General features: G+C 40.9%; 2 protein-coding genes across 2 annotated transcripts in view; one reads left to right on the top strand and one right to left on the bottom strand.

Annotated features, from left to right (window-relative positions):
* Positions 1-15615, top strand: part of MELK (maternal embryonic leucine zipper kinase) — a 106699-nt gene that overhangs the window by 79540 nt on the left and 11544 nt on the right. The window contains exons 13-14 of the mRNA XM_017892646.1: positions 4374-4499; positions 12368-12599. Coding sequence (XP_017748135.1) covers positions 4374-4499; positions 12368-12599 — 358 coding nt within the window. The remainder of the gene's footprint in view (positions 1-4373; positions 4500-12367; positions 12600-15615) is intronic.
* Positions 53-720, bottom strand: LOC108542572 (myosin light polypeptide 6). Its single transcript, XM_017892645.1, has one exon. The coding sequence runs from the start codon at positions 670-672 to the stop codon at positions 217-219; it is 456 nt and encodes a 151-aa protein (XP_017748134.1). The 5' UTR covers positions 673-720; the 3' UTR covers positions 53-216.

Genomic DNA, 15615 nt, shown 5'->3' with positions numbered 1-15615 from the left:
CGCTGTGTTTTTTTTTTTTTTTTTTTTTTTTTTTTTTTTTTTTTTTTTTTTTCCGAGGGCCCAGAGAGCAAGTTTATTTGGTGAATGCTGACGGCAAACATCATCCAAGAGAGACAAGATGGGAAAGGTGCTGAGACAAGAGAGCCTAGGGAAACTTCAGGCTAGATACAAAATTCACACAGGGAAAGGCACGGAGTCGGGAGACTGGGAGGGTCCTCAGCCATTCAGCACCATGCGGACGAGCTCTTCATAGTTGATACAACCATTGCTGTCCTCATGCCCTGCCACCAGCATCTCTACTTCTTCCTCTGTCATCTTCTCACCCAGTGTGACAAGAACATGCCGGATTTCAGCACCCATGACGGTGCCATTTCCTTCCTTGTCAAACACCCGAAGTCCTTCGACATAATCCTCATAGGTGCCCTGGTCCTTGTTCTTGGCCACTGTCTGCAGCATGGGCAGAAAGTGCTCAAAGTCCAGCACCTTCACATTCATCTCATCACTCTTGGGGTTCCCCAGGACCTTGAGCACCTCGGCGTTGGTAGGGTTCTGGCCCAGGGCCCTCATCACGTCCCCACACTGGCTGTACAGGATCTTGCCATCACCTGTTCGGTCAAACAGCTGGAAGGCCTCCTTGAACTCTGCGGTCTGGTCTTCGGTGAAGTCACACATCTTGACTGCTCAGCTCTGCGGGACCTTTTCCTGCAGTAATGGCCTCCTGCATGGTTTTCTAGTCTGTTGTTGGAGAGTTTTAATGCCTGGTAAATATTCTGTGCCTAGGCAGCTCTTTTGCACATGGACTCCATGAATCAGCCAATCCCTTGTCCCGCCCACACTGCTAAACCCTTTAATCTTTCAAGTGCAAGTAACACATTTGGGTCCAGGAAAATGCAAAACCCTGAATTTTGCTTCTGCTCAAGGTAATTGGAGAAAACTATTAGATACCTATACCTCTATGTTTAGAAAAACCACTTTCATTAAATTTTAAAATTTATGACACCTCAGTTAAGGGGCCTGAGACATTTTCCTGAGCCATTGGATTGTCTTTTTTTTGTGAGATGGAGTCTCACTCAGTTGCCTAGGCTGGAGTGCAGTAGTGTGGTCTTGGCTCACTGCAACCTCCACCTCCTGGGTTCAAGTGATTCTCCTGCCTCAGCCTCCCGAGTAGCTGGGATTACAGGTACATGCCACCACACCCAGCTAATTTTTGTATTTTTAGTAGAGATGGGATTTCACCATGTGGTCAGGCTGGTCTCGAACTCCTGACCTCAGATGATCCACCTGCCTCAGCCTCCCAAAGTGCTGGGAATACAAGCGTGAGCCACCATACCCGGCCTGGATTTTCTTATATCTGAACTGACCTGATCTCAGTTGATCTGCTTATATGAATTATAAGTGGAAAAGACCTGGAAAGATACTTACTCTTATCTTCCATCTACTACATAATGAACATTTACCTAATAATTTAATTATTTGCAAAGTCATATTATTGAATCAATTTTATGGCAGATCAAGACACATTTTAAAGACAAGAAATGAAATAGAAATCAAATTTTGGGTTCTTTTCTGATCTTTATGCAAATTACTGAGACATGAAGCAAGTCACATAGTCTGGTTGTACTGTTCTTCCCCTTGATAGAATTATCCCTTTTCTCTGGGGTGTTTATAAGAAAGTAAGTAATTCTGATCAATCAGTCAATAGATGGCCCTTTCAGTGAAACAGCAATACAGACTGATCCAAGAATCACAAATGACCACATCATCATCAGTGTCATTAGCATTTTCAGGCCCCATGCTGAGCTGCTGGAAAACAAATCTGTGTAAAGTATGGTACTTGTTCTCTAACAGTCAAGTTGAGGCAAGACATATATATACATAGATAATACTGCGTCATAGTAGATGATGGGGGCCAGAGAAGTGGCCAGAGGTGCCCTGAGGAGCTTTAGAGGACAGGAATGATCACCATGGGATCCAAACTGGACCAACAGTCGAGTTAGAACGATGGAAAAGAAGTGGCACAACATTCAGGGCAAGATAAATGAAATCAGCAAAAGCATGGGCACCTAATTTTGCTTGATGTATTCTATTGACAGTGGCTGGACTGTGTTAAAAAAGAAGAGTTCCAGTAGGGGAAGAGAGAGAGAAAGAGAGAGAGAGAGAGAGAGCGAGCAAGTGAGCTGGAGGGGTGGACGAGAGCCAGATAGTAGAAAACCTGAAAATGTACATCAGAATTTTAGACTTTGTTCAATAATTAATGAGGAGCCATTGATTTTTGAGCAAGAGAGAGAGACATGAACATGATTTTGAAAAATTCGTCCAGTGGTGTATACAATTGTTCAGTCAGGGGTGATGTGTGTGCTATTAGTCCCTACCGGAGTACCCATGACAGCCATCATTCATACAGCACTGTACTTCTCCCCACCAAGCCTAGACTTAGCTTTAGGATTTTTCTCAGCCTAGCTCTCCAGGCATCCAGTTCCAAATGACGGTAACTGGTAATCCTGGAGAACTCTGTCATCCTTGGTTGGGAGGGTGGAAAGATGAGTGGTAGAGACAATATTGTCTGTTTGAATAGTCTAGGTATGAGAAGATTTGTCCTTGATCTAGGATAGTGGCAGTGAGACTTTGGAAGGAAAAGGATGAGATATAACAAATTCAAGTAAAATTGCTTGGCTAGATTAACAAGATATTGAGGGAAAAGGAAGGAAGGAGAAATAAAATGCAAGTACACCCACAGTTTTGAATTCAGGGTGTAATTAGTATGCTCTTAGTTTATAGAGGAGGAAGAATGAAAGAACGTAAGTTATATGGTGGCATTGTTAGCACAGGACCCCAAATGTCCTGTCCCTGGGAGATCCTTCATAAGGCTAATTTTCTTCCTGGTAGAAATTACTCACTACCCTGTATATTCTTACAAAGAAGAAACCTGTATTTCGTAGTTGTTTCCCCTCCATCTTCTACTTTGTCAGATGTTTTTATTTGTAAATTTGCAGTAGAGTCGTCTGGTATTATAGTGATTATGTGGTAATGAAAAGTAGTATGCCATATAACATAAGAATGTTGCAAGACATATTATTTGAGAGTCAGAGATTTTTCCTTTCTGATAATTTGAACTGAAATTTTCTGACTTCTTTTTCTGGCTGGATGGTCAGCTCCTTCAATATAGTGTCTCCTATTCATTTTTGTTTCCAAGGCCTTGCCCTATGCCTGGAATACAGTTTTGTGCTGCATAAAGACAACATTGGACTGCATTTATGATGATGGTCCCATAAAATTATAATACCATGTTTTTACTCTACTCTCTCTCTCTTTTCCCTCCCTCCCTCCCTCCCTCCCTCCCTCCCTGCCTCCTTTCTTTCTTTCTTTCTTTCTTTCTTTTCTTTCTTTCTTTCTTTCTTTCTTTTTCTTTCTTTCTTCTTTCTTTATCTTTCTTATCTTTCTTTCTTCTCTTTCTTTTTTTTTTTTTCAGAGTCTCTCTGTATTACCCAGGCTGGAGTGCAGTGGCACAATCTCTGCTTATTATAACCTCCACCTGATGGACTCAAGCGATCCTCCCACCTCAGCCTCCCAAGTACATGGGCCTGCAGGCACATGCCTGGCTAATTTCTATTTTTTGTAGACATGGGGTTTCACCATGTTGCACAGACCGGTTGCGAACGCCTGAGCTTAAGTGATCCACCTGTGCTGGCCTTCCAAAGTGCTGGGATTACAGGCATGAATCACCACAGGGACGGCCTTTTCTTTTCTTTTTTTTTTTTTTGAGGCGGAGTCTCGCTCTATCGCCCAGACTGGAGTGCAGTGGCCAGATCTCAGCTCACTGCAAGCTCTGCCTCCCGGGTTTACGCCATTCTCCTGCCTCAGCCTCCCGAGTAGCTGGGACTACAGGCGCCTGCCACCTCGCCCGGCTAGTTTTGTATTTTAGTAGAGACGGGGTTTCACCGTGTTAGCCAGGATGGTCTGGATCTCCTGACCTCGTGATCCGCCCGTCTCGGCCTCCCAAAGTGCTGGGATTACAGGCTTGAGCCACCGCGCCCGGCCTGGGACGGCCTTTTTCTATGTTTAGATTTGTTTAGATACATAAATGTGTATTGTTGTGTTAAAGCCACCTACAGTATTCAGTACAGTAACATCCTACACAGGTTTGTAGTGTAGGAGCAATAGGCTATAACATAAAACCTAGGTGTGGCCTAGGTGTGTAATAGACTCTGACATCTCAGTTTGTGTAAGTACCTTTTATGATGTTCACACAATGATAAAATTGCCTAATAACACATTTCTCAGAATGTCTCTGTCGTTAAGTGATGCATGACTGTATTTTAAATATTGAATCATAATACTGTTGTCTTTAAGTTCTTCTGTCTTTCATTGAATAGTCAAAGAATCGGAGTCTGGAAGATGTGACCACAAGTGATGAAAATTATGTGACTGGATTAATAGACTATGATTGGTGTGAAGATAATTTATCAACAGGTACTGCTACTCCCCAAAATCACAGGTTAGTAATTTTATTACTATTTAAGGCAGAATCTATTGTTTCAGTTATAAAAACAACCAGAGTAATGTGAAACCAAGGTGTGCTTGCAAATTTAATGAATGCTTAAGCCACCGAAAATGTTAATGAGAGATAACTGGAATACGAATGGAAGGGAAATCAATTATATCCAAGTTGAAGCAAGCCAAGATTCTATTTTAGAGCTCTTTACTGCTCCTTTATTTCCTGTTTATTATTATTAGTTTTTAAGACTGAGTCTTGCTCTGTTGGCCAGGCTGGAGTGCAGTGGCACAATCTTGGCTCACTGCAACCTGTGCCTCCCAAGTTCAAGTGATTCTCGTGCCTCCTGAGTAGCTGGGATTACAGGTGCCTGCTGCCTCTTCTCGTTATTTTTTGTATTTTTAGTAGAGACGGGGTTTCACCATGTCGGCAGCTGGTCTCAAACTCCTGACCCCAGGTGATCCGCTCACCTCAGCCTCCCAAAGTGCTGGGATTACAGGCGTGAGCCACCGTGCCTGGCCTTCTTTTTTGTTTAAAATGAGGTATAATGAGGTATACTTTACATGTAGTTAAATAGGTAAAGTCACCTTTTTTAGTGTGCAGTTCTGTGACAAATGCATACAGTTGTATAACCACCACCAAAATTAAGATATAAAACAGTTCCATTACTCCTCAAAATTCCCTCATTCCCCTTGTGGTTAACTTCCCCTCCCAACTCTCGGTGGCAATTGATCTGTTTTTCTTTCCTTTTGATAATCTTTTATTGTACTTGAAGTTTGTTGAGCTTTTAGATTAATGAAGATTAGTATAGATTAATGTTTTTCATCAAATTTGGGAAGTTTTCAGATATTTTATTTGCCTTATTCTCTTTATCTTCTGGTACGCCCCTTCCATGTATATTGGCACACTTGATGATGCCCTGCAGTACTCTGAGGTCCTGTTTATTTTTCTTTATCTATTTGCATTCTGTTTCTCAGACGAATTTCAGTTAACCTGTTTCCAAGTTTCAGAAGTTTCAGATTCTTTCTTCTGCTTACTGAAAGTGCTGTTTAATCCCTCTAGTGAATTTTTTGTTACAGTTATTGTACTCTTGAACTCCAGAATTTGTTTGGTTCTTTTAAATAATTTTATCTTTATTTATACTCTCTATTTATTGTGACATTGCTCTTACATTTTCCCTTGGTTCTTTAGACATTTCCTTTTCTTCTTTGAACATATTTAAAAACTGCGATTTTCAGTCTTTGCTTGGTAAGGCCCATGTCTGGACTTCTTCAAGGACAATTTCTATTGACTGCTTTTTTTTTTCCTATGTATAGGCCATCATTTTTTTTTTTTTTTTTTTTAAACACAGAGGCTCGCTCTATCACCCAGGCTGGAGTGCACTGTGTGATCTCTGCTCACTGCAGCCTCTGCCTCCTGGGTTCAAGCGATTCTCCTGTCTCAGCCTCCTGAGTAGCTGGGATTACAGGCACCTGCCATCGCCTGGCTAACTTTTTTTGTTTTTGTTTTTGTTTTTTTGTATTTTTGTAAAATGGGGCTTCACCAAGTTGGCCAGGCTGGTCTTGAACTCCTGACCTAAGGTGATCTGCCTGCCTCGGCCTCCCAAAGTGCTGGGATTACAGGCATGAGCCACCGTGTCCGGCCATACTTTTTCACTTCTTTGCATGTATATGTCTTGTAATTGTTGAAAACTAGACATTTAAAATAATATAATGTGGCAGCTCTGGTAATCAGATTTATCCCCTACTCAGGATTTGGTATTATTGCTGTTTGTTGTTGTTGTTTAGTGACTTTTCTGAACTAATTCTGTAAAGTCATTTAGGTCAGTGTTGGGCTGCATTTATGATGATGGTCCATGAAATTATAATACCATATTTTTACTATACCTTTTCTCTGCTCAGTTAGCATGGTGATCAGCTAATGCTTGGCAAGGTTTCCTTAGATACTTGGAATCAATATGTCTCTCAGTCTTTGTGCCGGCTCTGTGTACATCTGGGGTATGCCTTCAGCTTTCAGCCAGGCAGCCGACAACTCTGCCTTAGATTTCACTTCCTATTTGTATAGAATCTCACGGTCAGCTTGAGGTGAGATCGTAGATCCTTCCAAAGTGTGGCTTTTTTTTTTTTTTTTTTTTTTTTTTTGGAGATAGAGTTTCACTCTTGTTGCCCAGGCTGGAGTGCAATGGCGCGATCTCAGCTAACTACAATCTTTGCCTTCTGGGTTCAAGCGATTCTCCTGCCTCAGCCTCCCAAGGAGCTGGGATTACAGGCATGTGCCACCACACCTGGTAGCTAACTTTGTATTTTTAGTACAGACGAGGTTTCACTACGTTGGTCAGGCTGGTCTTGAACCCCTGACCTCAAGTGATCCACCTGCCTCATCCTCCCAAAGTGCTGGGATTATAGGCATGAGCCACCATGCCCAGCCCCTTCTAAAGTCTTTCCTGAGCAAATACACAGCCCTCGGTATGAGCACATCCTATACATGTACATGGGCTTATAGATTCCGTGGTATATTTTGGAGCTTTTCTAAGTCACTGTGAACATCTTATTCTCCAACTTTTTCTTCTCAGCATTTTTGTTAGTCTATTGTCGTCACCAGCTGTTACCCACTGCTTCGGTGGCAGTAGCTGGGACTGCAGGCATGCGCCACCATGCCCAGCTAATTTTTACAAAATTATTTTGTAGAGACAGGGTCTCAATATTTTGCCCAGGCTGGTCTCAAACTCCTGAACTCAAGAGATCCACCCGCCTTGGCCTCCCAAAGTGATGGGATTACAGGCATGAACCACTGTGCCTGGCACCTCTGAATCTTTTTAACAGATGCCGCTGGGGAAAAGGCTTTTCACACTGGGCAGGCTCTGAGTAAGGTCAAATGAAGACAGCTTTCAGGCCAGGTGCGGTGGCTCACGCCTGTAATCCTAGCACTTTGGGAGGCCAAGGTGGATGTATCACCTGAGGTCGGGAGTTCAAGACCTACCTGACCAACATGGAGAAACCCCGTCCCTACTAAAAATACAAAATTAGCCATGTGTGGTGGTGCATGCCTATAATCCCAGCTACTCGGGAGGCTGAGACAGGAGAATTGCTTGAACCTGGGAGGCGGAGTTTGTGGTGAGCTGAGTTGGCGCCATTGCACTCCAGCCTGAGCACCAAAAGCAAAACTCCATCTCAAATAAATAACAAACAAAGAATCAGAAAAGGCAGCTTTCATAGTAGGGTCTTCTAGGGAACTACTGGCCAGGCTAAATAATGACAATTTTCTGAGCATAAAGCTTTGAAGGAGCTTCAGCCTGTTCTGCCCCCTCCAGTGGCTCCTAGGTTGCTGTTTTTTGTCATGATTGTGGGCTGTGAGTTTCTAAGACTATTATAGAGCTGGAGAGAGGGGAATGGGGATAGGTAGGACAAATTAAAACACCTCAAAGCTCACTGTTTCTACTTAGCTGTTTTCTATGAATAAATGCTGTGATCCTTGGCTAATACACAGAGTTCTGAAAGAAAAGAGGTATACTTTGTTTATGGATAGGGAGATTTGAAGGTATAGATCTCATTTTTTCCCCAAAATGAATTTTAAATTTAATGTAATCTCAACTTTTCAGTGGATGTAAAATAAGTCAAAATGATTCTAAAATGTATGTGGAAATACAAAGGGGCAAGAATAACTAAATCATGCCTAAAAAATAAGAAGATGGGAGGAAACTGGTTAACCTGATACAAGAACTATTATAAAATTAAAGAAATTAAGATTTCCTTAATAAATAAAACAATGAAACAAAACAATGAAACCTTTCATACCTTGTATTTAGGTATGTCTCTTTAAAAATAACATAGTTAGGCTGGGCGCGGTGGCTCACGCCTGTAATCCCAGCACTTTGGGAGGCCAAGGCTGGCGGATCACGAGGTCAGGAGATTGAGACCATCCAGGCTAACACAGTGAAACTCTGTCTCTACTAAAAAATACAAAAAATTAGCCAGGCATGGTGGCGGGCACCTGTAGTCCCAGCTACTTGGGAGGCTGAGGCAGGAGAATGTCATGAACCCAGGAGGCGGAATGTGCAGTGAGCCGAAGTCGCGCCACTGCACTCCAGCCTGGATGACGGAGCAAGACTCCGTCTCAAAAATAAAATAAAATAAAATAACATAGCTAGATTTGGTATGCAAACTGAAAATCTGTCTTTTGAATTGAGAGCTTACCCACCTTATATTTATTTTTATTATGGATTTATTTATTATATATCTTTAATTTTTTATGTTTCCTATTTGTCTTTTCTGTATTCCCCTTATTTCTTATTTTTTTGATGTTAATTTCCCCCCACATTTTATTGGTTTCTATTTGATTTATATTCTTTTAATATTTACTCTAAGTTTTTAATATATTTAGCCAAATATAAAGTGAGTGTATTTTTTTTTTTTTTTTTGAGATGGAATCTTGCTCTGTTGCCCAGGCTTGAGTGCAGTGGCATGATCTCAGCTCACTGCAACCTCTGCCTCCTGGGTTGTAGTGATTCTCTTGCCTCAGCCTCCTGAGTAGCTAGGTTTACAGACACCCGCCACCATGTCCGGCTAATTTTTGTATTTTTAGGAGTGATAGGGTTTCACCATGTTGGCCAGGCTGGTCTCGAACTCCTGACCTCAGGTGATCCACCTGTCTCGGCCTCCCAAAGTGCTAGGATTACAGGTGTGAGCCACTGCACCCGGCCGTGAATCTGTATCTTTACTTTCCTTCTAAACAATATGAAGGCCTTAGAATCTCTGATTACCCCTCCTGGATTACATGCTATTGCTATTGATGTGTCCAGTGTATTAGCTCTTGAATGTTTTTAGCTTTTTATTTTGAAATATTTATGGATTCACAGGATGTTATTGAAGATATTTTTTTTTTTTTTGAGACGGAGTCTTGCTCTGTTGCCCGGGCTAGAGTGCAGTGGCCGGATCTCAGCTCACTGCAAGCTCCGCCTCCCAGGTTTACGCCATTCTCCTGCCTCAGCCTCCAGAGTAGCTGGGACTACAGGCGCCCGCCACCTCGCCCGGCTAGTTTTTTTGTATTTTAGTAGAGACGGGGTTTCACCGTGTTAGCCGGGATGGTCTCGATCTCCTGACCTCGTGATCCGCCCGTCTCGGCCTCCCAAAGTGCTGGGATTACAGGCTTGAGCCACCGCGCCCGGCCTGAAGATATTATTCTACTTTCTTCTTGCTTCTATTGTTGCTATTGAAAAACTAACCTCAGTCTAGCACCTTTTTAGTTCGTCTTTTCTCTCTGGCTCCTTTTAGGGCCATCTCTTTGCTTTTGGTGTTCTGCAGCTTCACTGTTAGGGCTACAGCATTGCACACCTCCAGGGAGCACACCATCTGAGTGGTGTCTCTGTGGATAGTGTCCTTTACAGTTGTATAATCTGGTAAGTAGAGATGTGGATTTCTTTTATGTATCCTGTTTATGATTCATCATGCTTTCTATGTATGGGGATTTGTATTTTTAATCAAATTTGGAAAATTTATTGAATAATATACTGCTTTTCTTTTCCTTTTTTTTTCTTTTTTTTTTTGAGACAGAGTTTCTTTCTCGTTGCCCAGGCTAGAGTGCAATGGTGCGATGTCGGCTCACTGCAACCTCTGCCTCCCAGGTTCAAGCGATTTTCCTGCCTCAGCCTCCCGAGTAGCTGGGATTACAGGTGCCTGTCCCCATGCCCAGCTAGTTTTTGTATTATTGGAAGACACGAGGTTTCACTGTGTTGGCCAGGCTGGTCTTGAACTCCTGACCTCAGGTGATCTCATGCCTTGGCCTCCCAAAGTGCTGGGATTACAGGTGTGAGCCAGCACGCCCAGTGTGCTTTTTCTTAAAAACAATATTTATATACATTTGTAGGGTACAAGTACAGTTTTCTTACCTGCATAGTGGTCAAGTGAAAGGTTTTAAGGTGTCACCTGAATAATGTACATCGGACCCCTTAAGTAATTTCTCATCACCTACCCCCTCCCATCTCTTCACCCTTCCAAGTCTACATTTTCTGTCATTCCACTCTCTACATTCATGTGTACACCTTTTTTTAGCACCTACTTATGAGTGAGAGCATGCAATATGTGTCATTCTGTGTCTGGCTTGTTTCACTAAGATAACCTCCACTTCCATCCACCTTGCTGCAAAATACAGGATTTCATTCTTTTTTATGGTTGAATAGTATTCTTTCTCTCTCTCTCTCTCTCTCTCTCTCTCTCTCTCTCTCTCTCTGTCTCTCTCTCTCTCTGTCTCTGTCTCTCTGTCTCACATTTCTTTTATCCAGTCATCCGTTGATGGACACTTGGGTTGATTTTGTATCTCTGCTATTGTGAGTAAGTACTGTGATAAATATACAAGTGCAGGTATCTTTTGATGTATTGATTTCTTTTCCTTTGGGAAAAGAAGTAGAGGGAATTGCTGCTTTTGTGTTGTCCATATTATCTATCTCTGCAACTTAGAATAGCCTTATGTTGGACTTACTTTATTTCATTTTCTGTTTCCTTAAACCATCTTTCATGTATCTCATATCTTTTTCTCTCTTGAGTACATTCAGAGTAATTTCAGATTTATATTTCTATTCAAATGTCTCTATTTCCTTTATTCTGTTATTTGGCATGTGCATTGAACTTTTCATTTTTATCATGTTTTATTTCTAGAAGTTTTATTTTCAAATCTATTTGAACAGTTTTGGTAGTCTTGTTCTTTTCTCATGTTTTTGTTTCGCTATTTTAAACATGCAAACATACTTATTTATGTTCTGTATTTGGTAATTTTAATATCTGAAATCTTTATGCTCATAGTGCTTGTGTCTTTTGGAATTTCTTATGTAGGTTTATTTTTCTTTGAACTCTATGGAAATTATCTGAGGCTTGGGTTAAGGGCTTGAGTTGGGTTGGACTGAAACTTTTCTTTCAGGTAGGAGTTGTGCTTGCTTCTACCAGGTTCCTTAGGCACAACCAGCCTAGGACTACTTTAAGTTAAATTTAGGCGTGAGGTTTCTGGGACCATGCAGGTTGTATTAATTTGGACCTTTATTTATTTGAAGACTGGCCTGTGTTTACTTACAAATTATTAAAAGAAGCTTCATTTTTCACCTCCCTCAGAACCAAGACCAAGACACTCTTTTTCTTGCCTATTCCCTTTGAAGAGCAGATTTATATTTAACTCAGCCTTTCATTATAGTTATAGCCCTTCCTGGCTTTACATGGGAGCTTTGGATCTAACTCACCACCTTGCAGAGGCCCAAGGCTTCTGTGGCTGTAGAAACACAAGCTGTAGGTTATCAGAGATAGAAGATAGATGCCCTTAGGGCAGCAGAGAGTTTCAGCCTTGGTTACACCTTTGGATTCGTTCTCAGGTTTTTAGTTTGGCCTCTCAGGATTTTCCTTACTCTCTTGCAAGCTCAACCATAAATTTAAAAGGATTAAAAAGTATTTTTTATCCAACATTTCTGTTAGAGTAGTTTAACATGTTTTTTCTGCCCTAATTGCTGACTAAACTTTTTTTTTTTTTTTGGTATATATCAGAGGCAAGCCGTGACTATCTATAGATTATGCCATAATGCTATAATCTATCTAGGTATGGAAAGCATTTCTTAGCAATTGATTTGTGGCCATTCACAATATTGCCTAGGATCTGAGTATGTATATACACTCAACCTGTATCATATTGAAAATTACTGTCAATAGAACAGACTAAAGTGATCTACATGTATTAAAGAAAACTATATATTTTCAAATTTCCTAATATTGTCAATAATACCTTTTGATAATTCATTTTAATAAATAGTACAAGGCAGTTTGCAAATGATTAAGGAATGTTGTAAAGAAATTGACTTTTCTTCTTCAGTGTGCTTTATCAAGTAACTTTTTTTTTTTCCAGTTTACCAAGTATTGGACAGAATCAAATGGGGTGGAATCTAAATCATTAACTCCAGCCTTATGCAGAACACCTGCAAATAAATTAAATAACAAAGAAAATGTATATACTTCTAAGTCTGCTGTAAAGAATGAAGAGTACTTTATGTTTCCTGAGCCAAAGACTCCAGTTAATAAGAACCAGCATAAGAGAGAAATACTCACTACACCAAATCGTTACACTACACCCTCAAAAGGTATTTGCTAAGTGAATTAAGCAGTAAGAAGTTTCATTTTTCTTACCACATTAAGTAAACATACAGCAGGTCAGAAGTGACTAGCATTGCTTTCAGGAATTTCTAGAAGTCAAGCTGCTTTTTTATCATGTCGTTTGCATTAGTTGAAATGAAAGTATATTTGTCAATTTCAATTTCTTCTCAAATAATACTGAGTTTTTCCTCTTTTTCACATTTATAAAGCTGAATCATAGATCATAGGATATCAAAGCTGAAAGACAAGTTAGAGTTCATTTAATCCAACTCCCTTTTTCACAACTAAGATACCTGAGACTCAGAAGGAGTGAAGTGATTTGTCCAAGGTCATATACCCAGGTTTAGACCTCGCACGCCCCTTTACCCTGACTTACGACTCAAGCTGACGCCTCCATCGAGCCTTTACTTATCTGGAGCTCCATTTCTGGTGTCTGGTCCTGTTCTGCCCTATGGTATTACTGCCTGTCTTTAACAGACAGGGTGAATCTGTGATGCCCTTCCAGATATCTGTCTTCGTCCAGTTATTACAACTTCCTCATTTCCCTTGGTTTCCTCTTCAGTTTAGTCATCACCAGTTATTTAAACCATTTCCTTTATGATACTTCACTGTTTTGGTTGCTGGCCTCATCTGGACACATTCTATTTGGTCAGTCTGCCTCTTAGAATACAGTGCCTAGAACTAAACTGAGTTTTCTAGACTGGGTCTCACTAGGATAGGGTGGTAAGTGTCATGACAGTAGAGACTCTCTGCCTTGTTTATTGCAGCACGGCATGGTCTGTAGTAGGGGCCATACCTGTCTGGTACATAGTACATAGTACTAGGCCTGATGCCTACTACATAATAGGGGCCATATTTATGTAATGAAATAATAAGAACCCAAAGGAATTTTATTTATGGTGATCTTGTTTGTGTCACTTTAAAAAATGTTACCTAAACTTTATTAGCCTTTTTTCCCCCAGCAATTGTGACCTTCTCTAGTTTTAAGATTCTAACAAACCTAAACTCTGGAGCATTGCCATGTGAACTGCTGTGAAACCGCATCCTACCTTTGTGCTTCTAGTTTACTAATGCAGCTTGTAGCCAGTTTGAGGCATTAACTTCTTATCTATAAAGATATTACGGAAGACTTTGCCAGAATATTTGCTAGAAGTCCCATTTTTATGTTAATGACATTTTCCGTTTCATCAACTCAAATAACACTTTCCCCCCAAAATGTGAGGCCAGTTTGGTGTCCTGGTGTGTGTGTGTGTGTGTGTGTGAGAGATGGTGGGTGGGGGGGCGGTGGCGCTTCCTGTGGTGGTTATGAGAATTCGGTGAGATAGCCTCTACCCTGCAATGGTAGCTTGCTATTGCATTCTTTCCCAATGAAAGGGTCTCTTTCTGTTCTTTCTCTACTGTAAATACAGTACCCTCTGTGAATCATGGGGTTGGGCAGGGAGATAAAATGGACCTCCTCAGCTCACCTTAGCTCATTCAAGGCTTTTTTTTTTCTCTTTTTTCTTTTCTTTTCTTTTTTTTTTTTTATTTCTTTGAGACGGAGTCTCGCTCTGTTGCCCAGGCTGGAGTGCAGTGGTGTGATCTTGGCTCACTGCAGCCTCCGCCTCCTGGGTTCAAGCAGTCCTCCTGCCTCAGCCTCCCTAGTAGCTGGGATTATAGGCGCCTGCCACCACGCTCGGCTAATTTTCGTATTTTTAGTGGAGACGGGGTTTCACCGTATTGGTCAGACTGGTCTCGAACTCTTGACCTCAGGTGATCCTCCTGCTTCAGCCTCCCAAATTTCTGGGATCATAGGTGTGAGCCACTGTGCCCGGCCCAGAGCTTTTTTATTTTAAAAAACTTTTAGTGCCATAATCCCTTCCATTATTGACATTTTTTACTTTTTGTGTAACTCTGAAGGTTTTACAGTGTGGGTAGTTTGGAATTTATTTTACAGTCTTCAAATATTATCAGTTGACATATGTTGTCATGACGAGAAAGATTATGTTGGTCAAAGCTATTAGTATTGGTCTTTTCTCTTTAAACACAAGAGCTACTTAAGGAAGCAAGTGGCTGAAGCCATGATTGCTAGCTTCCATTGGCGCTTTTCTCCGTTCTATTCCGTTCCTTTCCTTTTCCTTTTCCTTTTCCTTTTCCTTTTCCTTTTCCTTTTCCTTTCCCTTTCCCTTTCCCTTTTCCTTTCTCTTTCTCGTTCTCTTTTTCTTTTTCTTTTTTTTGAGATAGAGTTTCACTCTTGTTGCCCAGGCTGGAGTGCAGTGGCGTGATCTTGGCTCACTGCAACCTTCGCCTCCCAGTTTCAAGCAATTCTCCTGCCTCAGCCTCCTGAGTAGCTGGGTAGCTGGGATTACAGGTGTGCACCACCATGCCCAGTTAATTTTTTGTATTTTTAGTAGAGATGGGGTTTCAACATGTTGGGCAGGCTGCTCTCGAACTCTTGACCTCAGGTGATCCACCCGCCTCGGCCTCCCAAAGTGCTAGGATTACTTTGGGATGAGTAATCCCAAAGTAAATTTGGGGTGAGTCCACCATGCCCAGCCCTGCATTTTACTTTCATTGTGAGTTATTTTTGACATAAATATTAATTTCATTTTTATCCTTCCTATACAATGCAGGCATTGGCAGTTTGTTGAAGGTCAGTTCTGTATGGTGATAGATACTGTCTGTATACAAAGATGAAAACTGTTTTTGTAGATCTTTCTGATTGCTCTTATTTTCTTGTTCTTGTGCAAAGTGAGAGTATAGCCAAATAGTCATAAACAAAACCAAGCCCCTAATCTCTTTTACAAATTTTGATATTTTGTCTTTGTTTTTATAGTGTGAATATTATCTCTAAAGGGTATAAAACTTTTAGATCATGAGCTAATCAGCATAACCAGATTTGTTAGTACAAATTTGTCACAAACTATCTGGAATGCAAATACCCTACTTAGAATAAAACATAAAATTCTGGAACAGAGAATATAAAAAAAATCAAAGCTTACATCTTTTTTTTTTTTTTTTTTT

The sequence above is a fragment of the Rhinopithecus bieti genome, unplaced genomic scaffold (assembly GCF_001698545.2).
Source record: "Rhinopithecus bieti isolate Rb0 unplaced genomic scaffold, ASM169854v2 scaffold_22453, whole genome shotgun sequence".
NCBI classification, from domain to species: domain Eukaryota; kingdom Metazoa; phylum Chordata; class Mammalia; order Primates; family Cercopithecidae; genus Rhinopithecus; species Rhinopithecus bieti.
This window is presented reverse-complemented; position numbering and strand designations above follow the sequence as displayed.

Bases quoted from the DNA above. Each gene is read 5' to 3' on its own strand.
- LOC108542572 (XM_017892645.1), bottom strand. From the start codon at position 672: ATGTGTGACTTCACCGAAGACCAGACCGCAGAGTTCAAGGAGGCCTTC.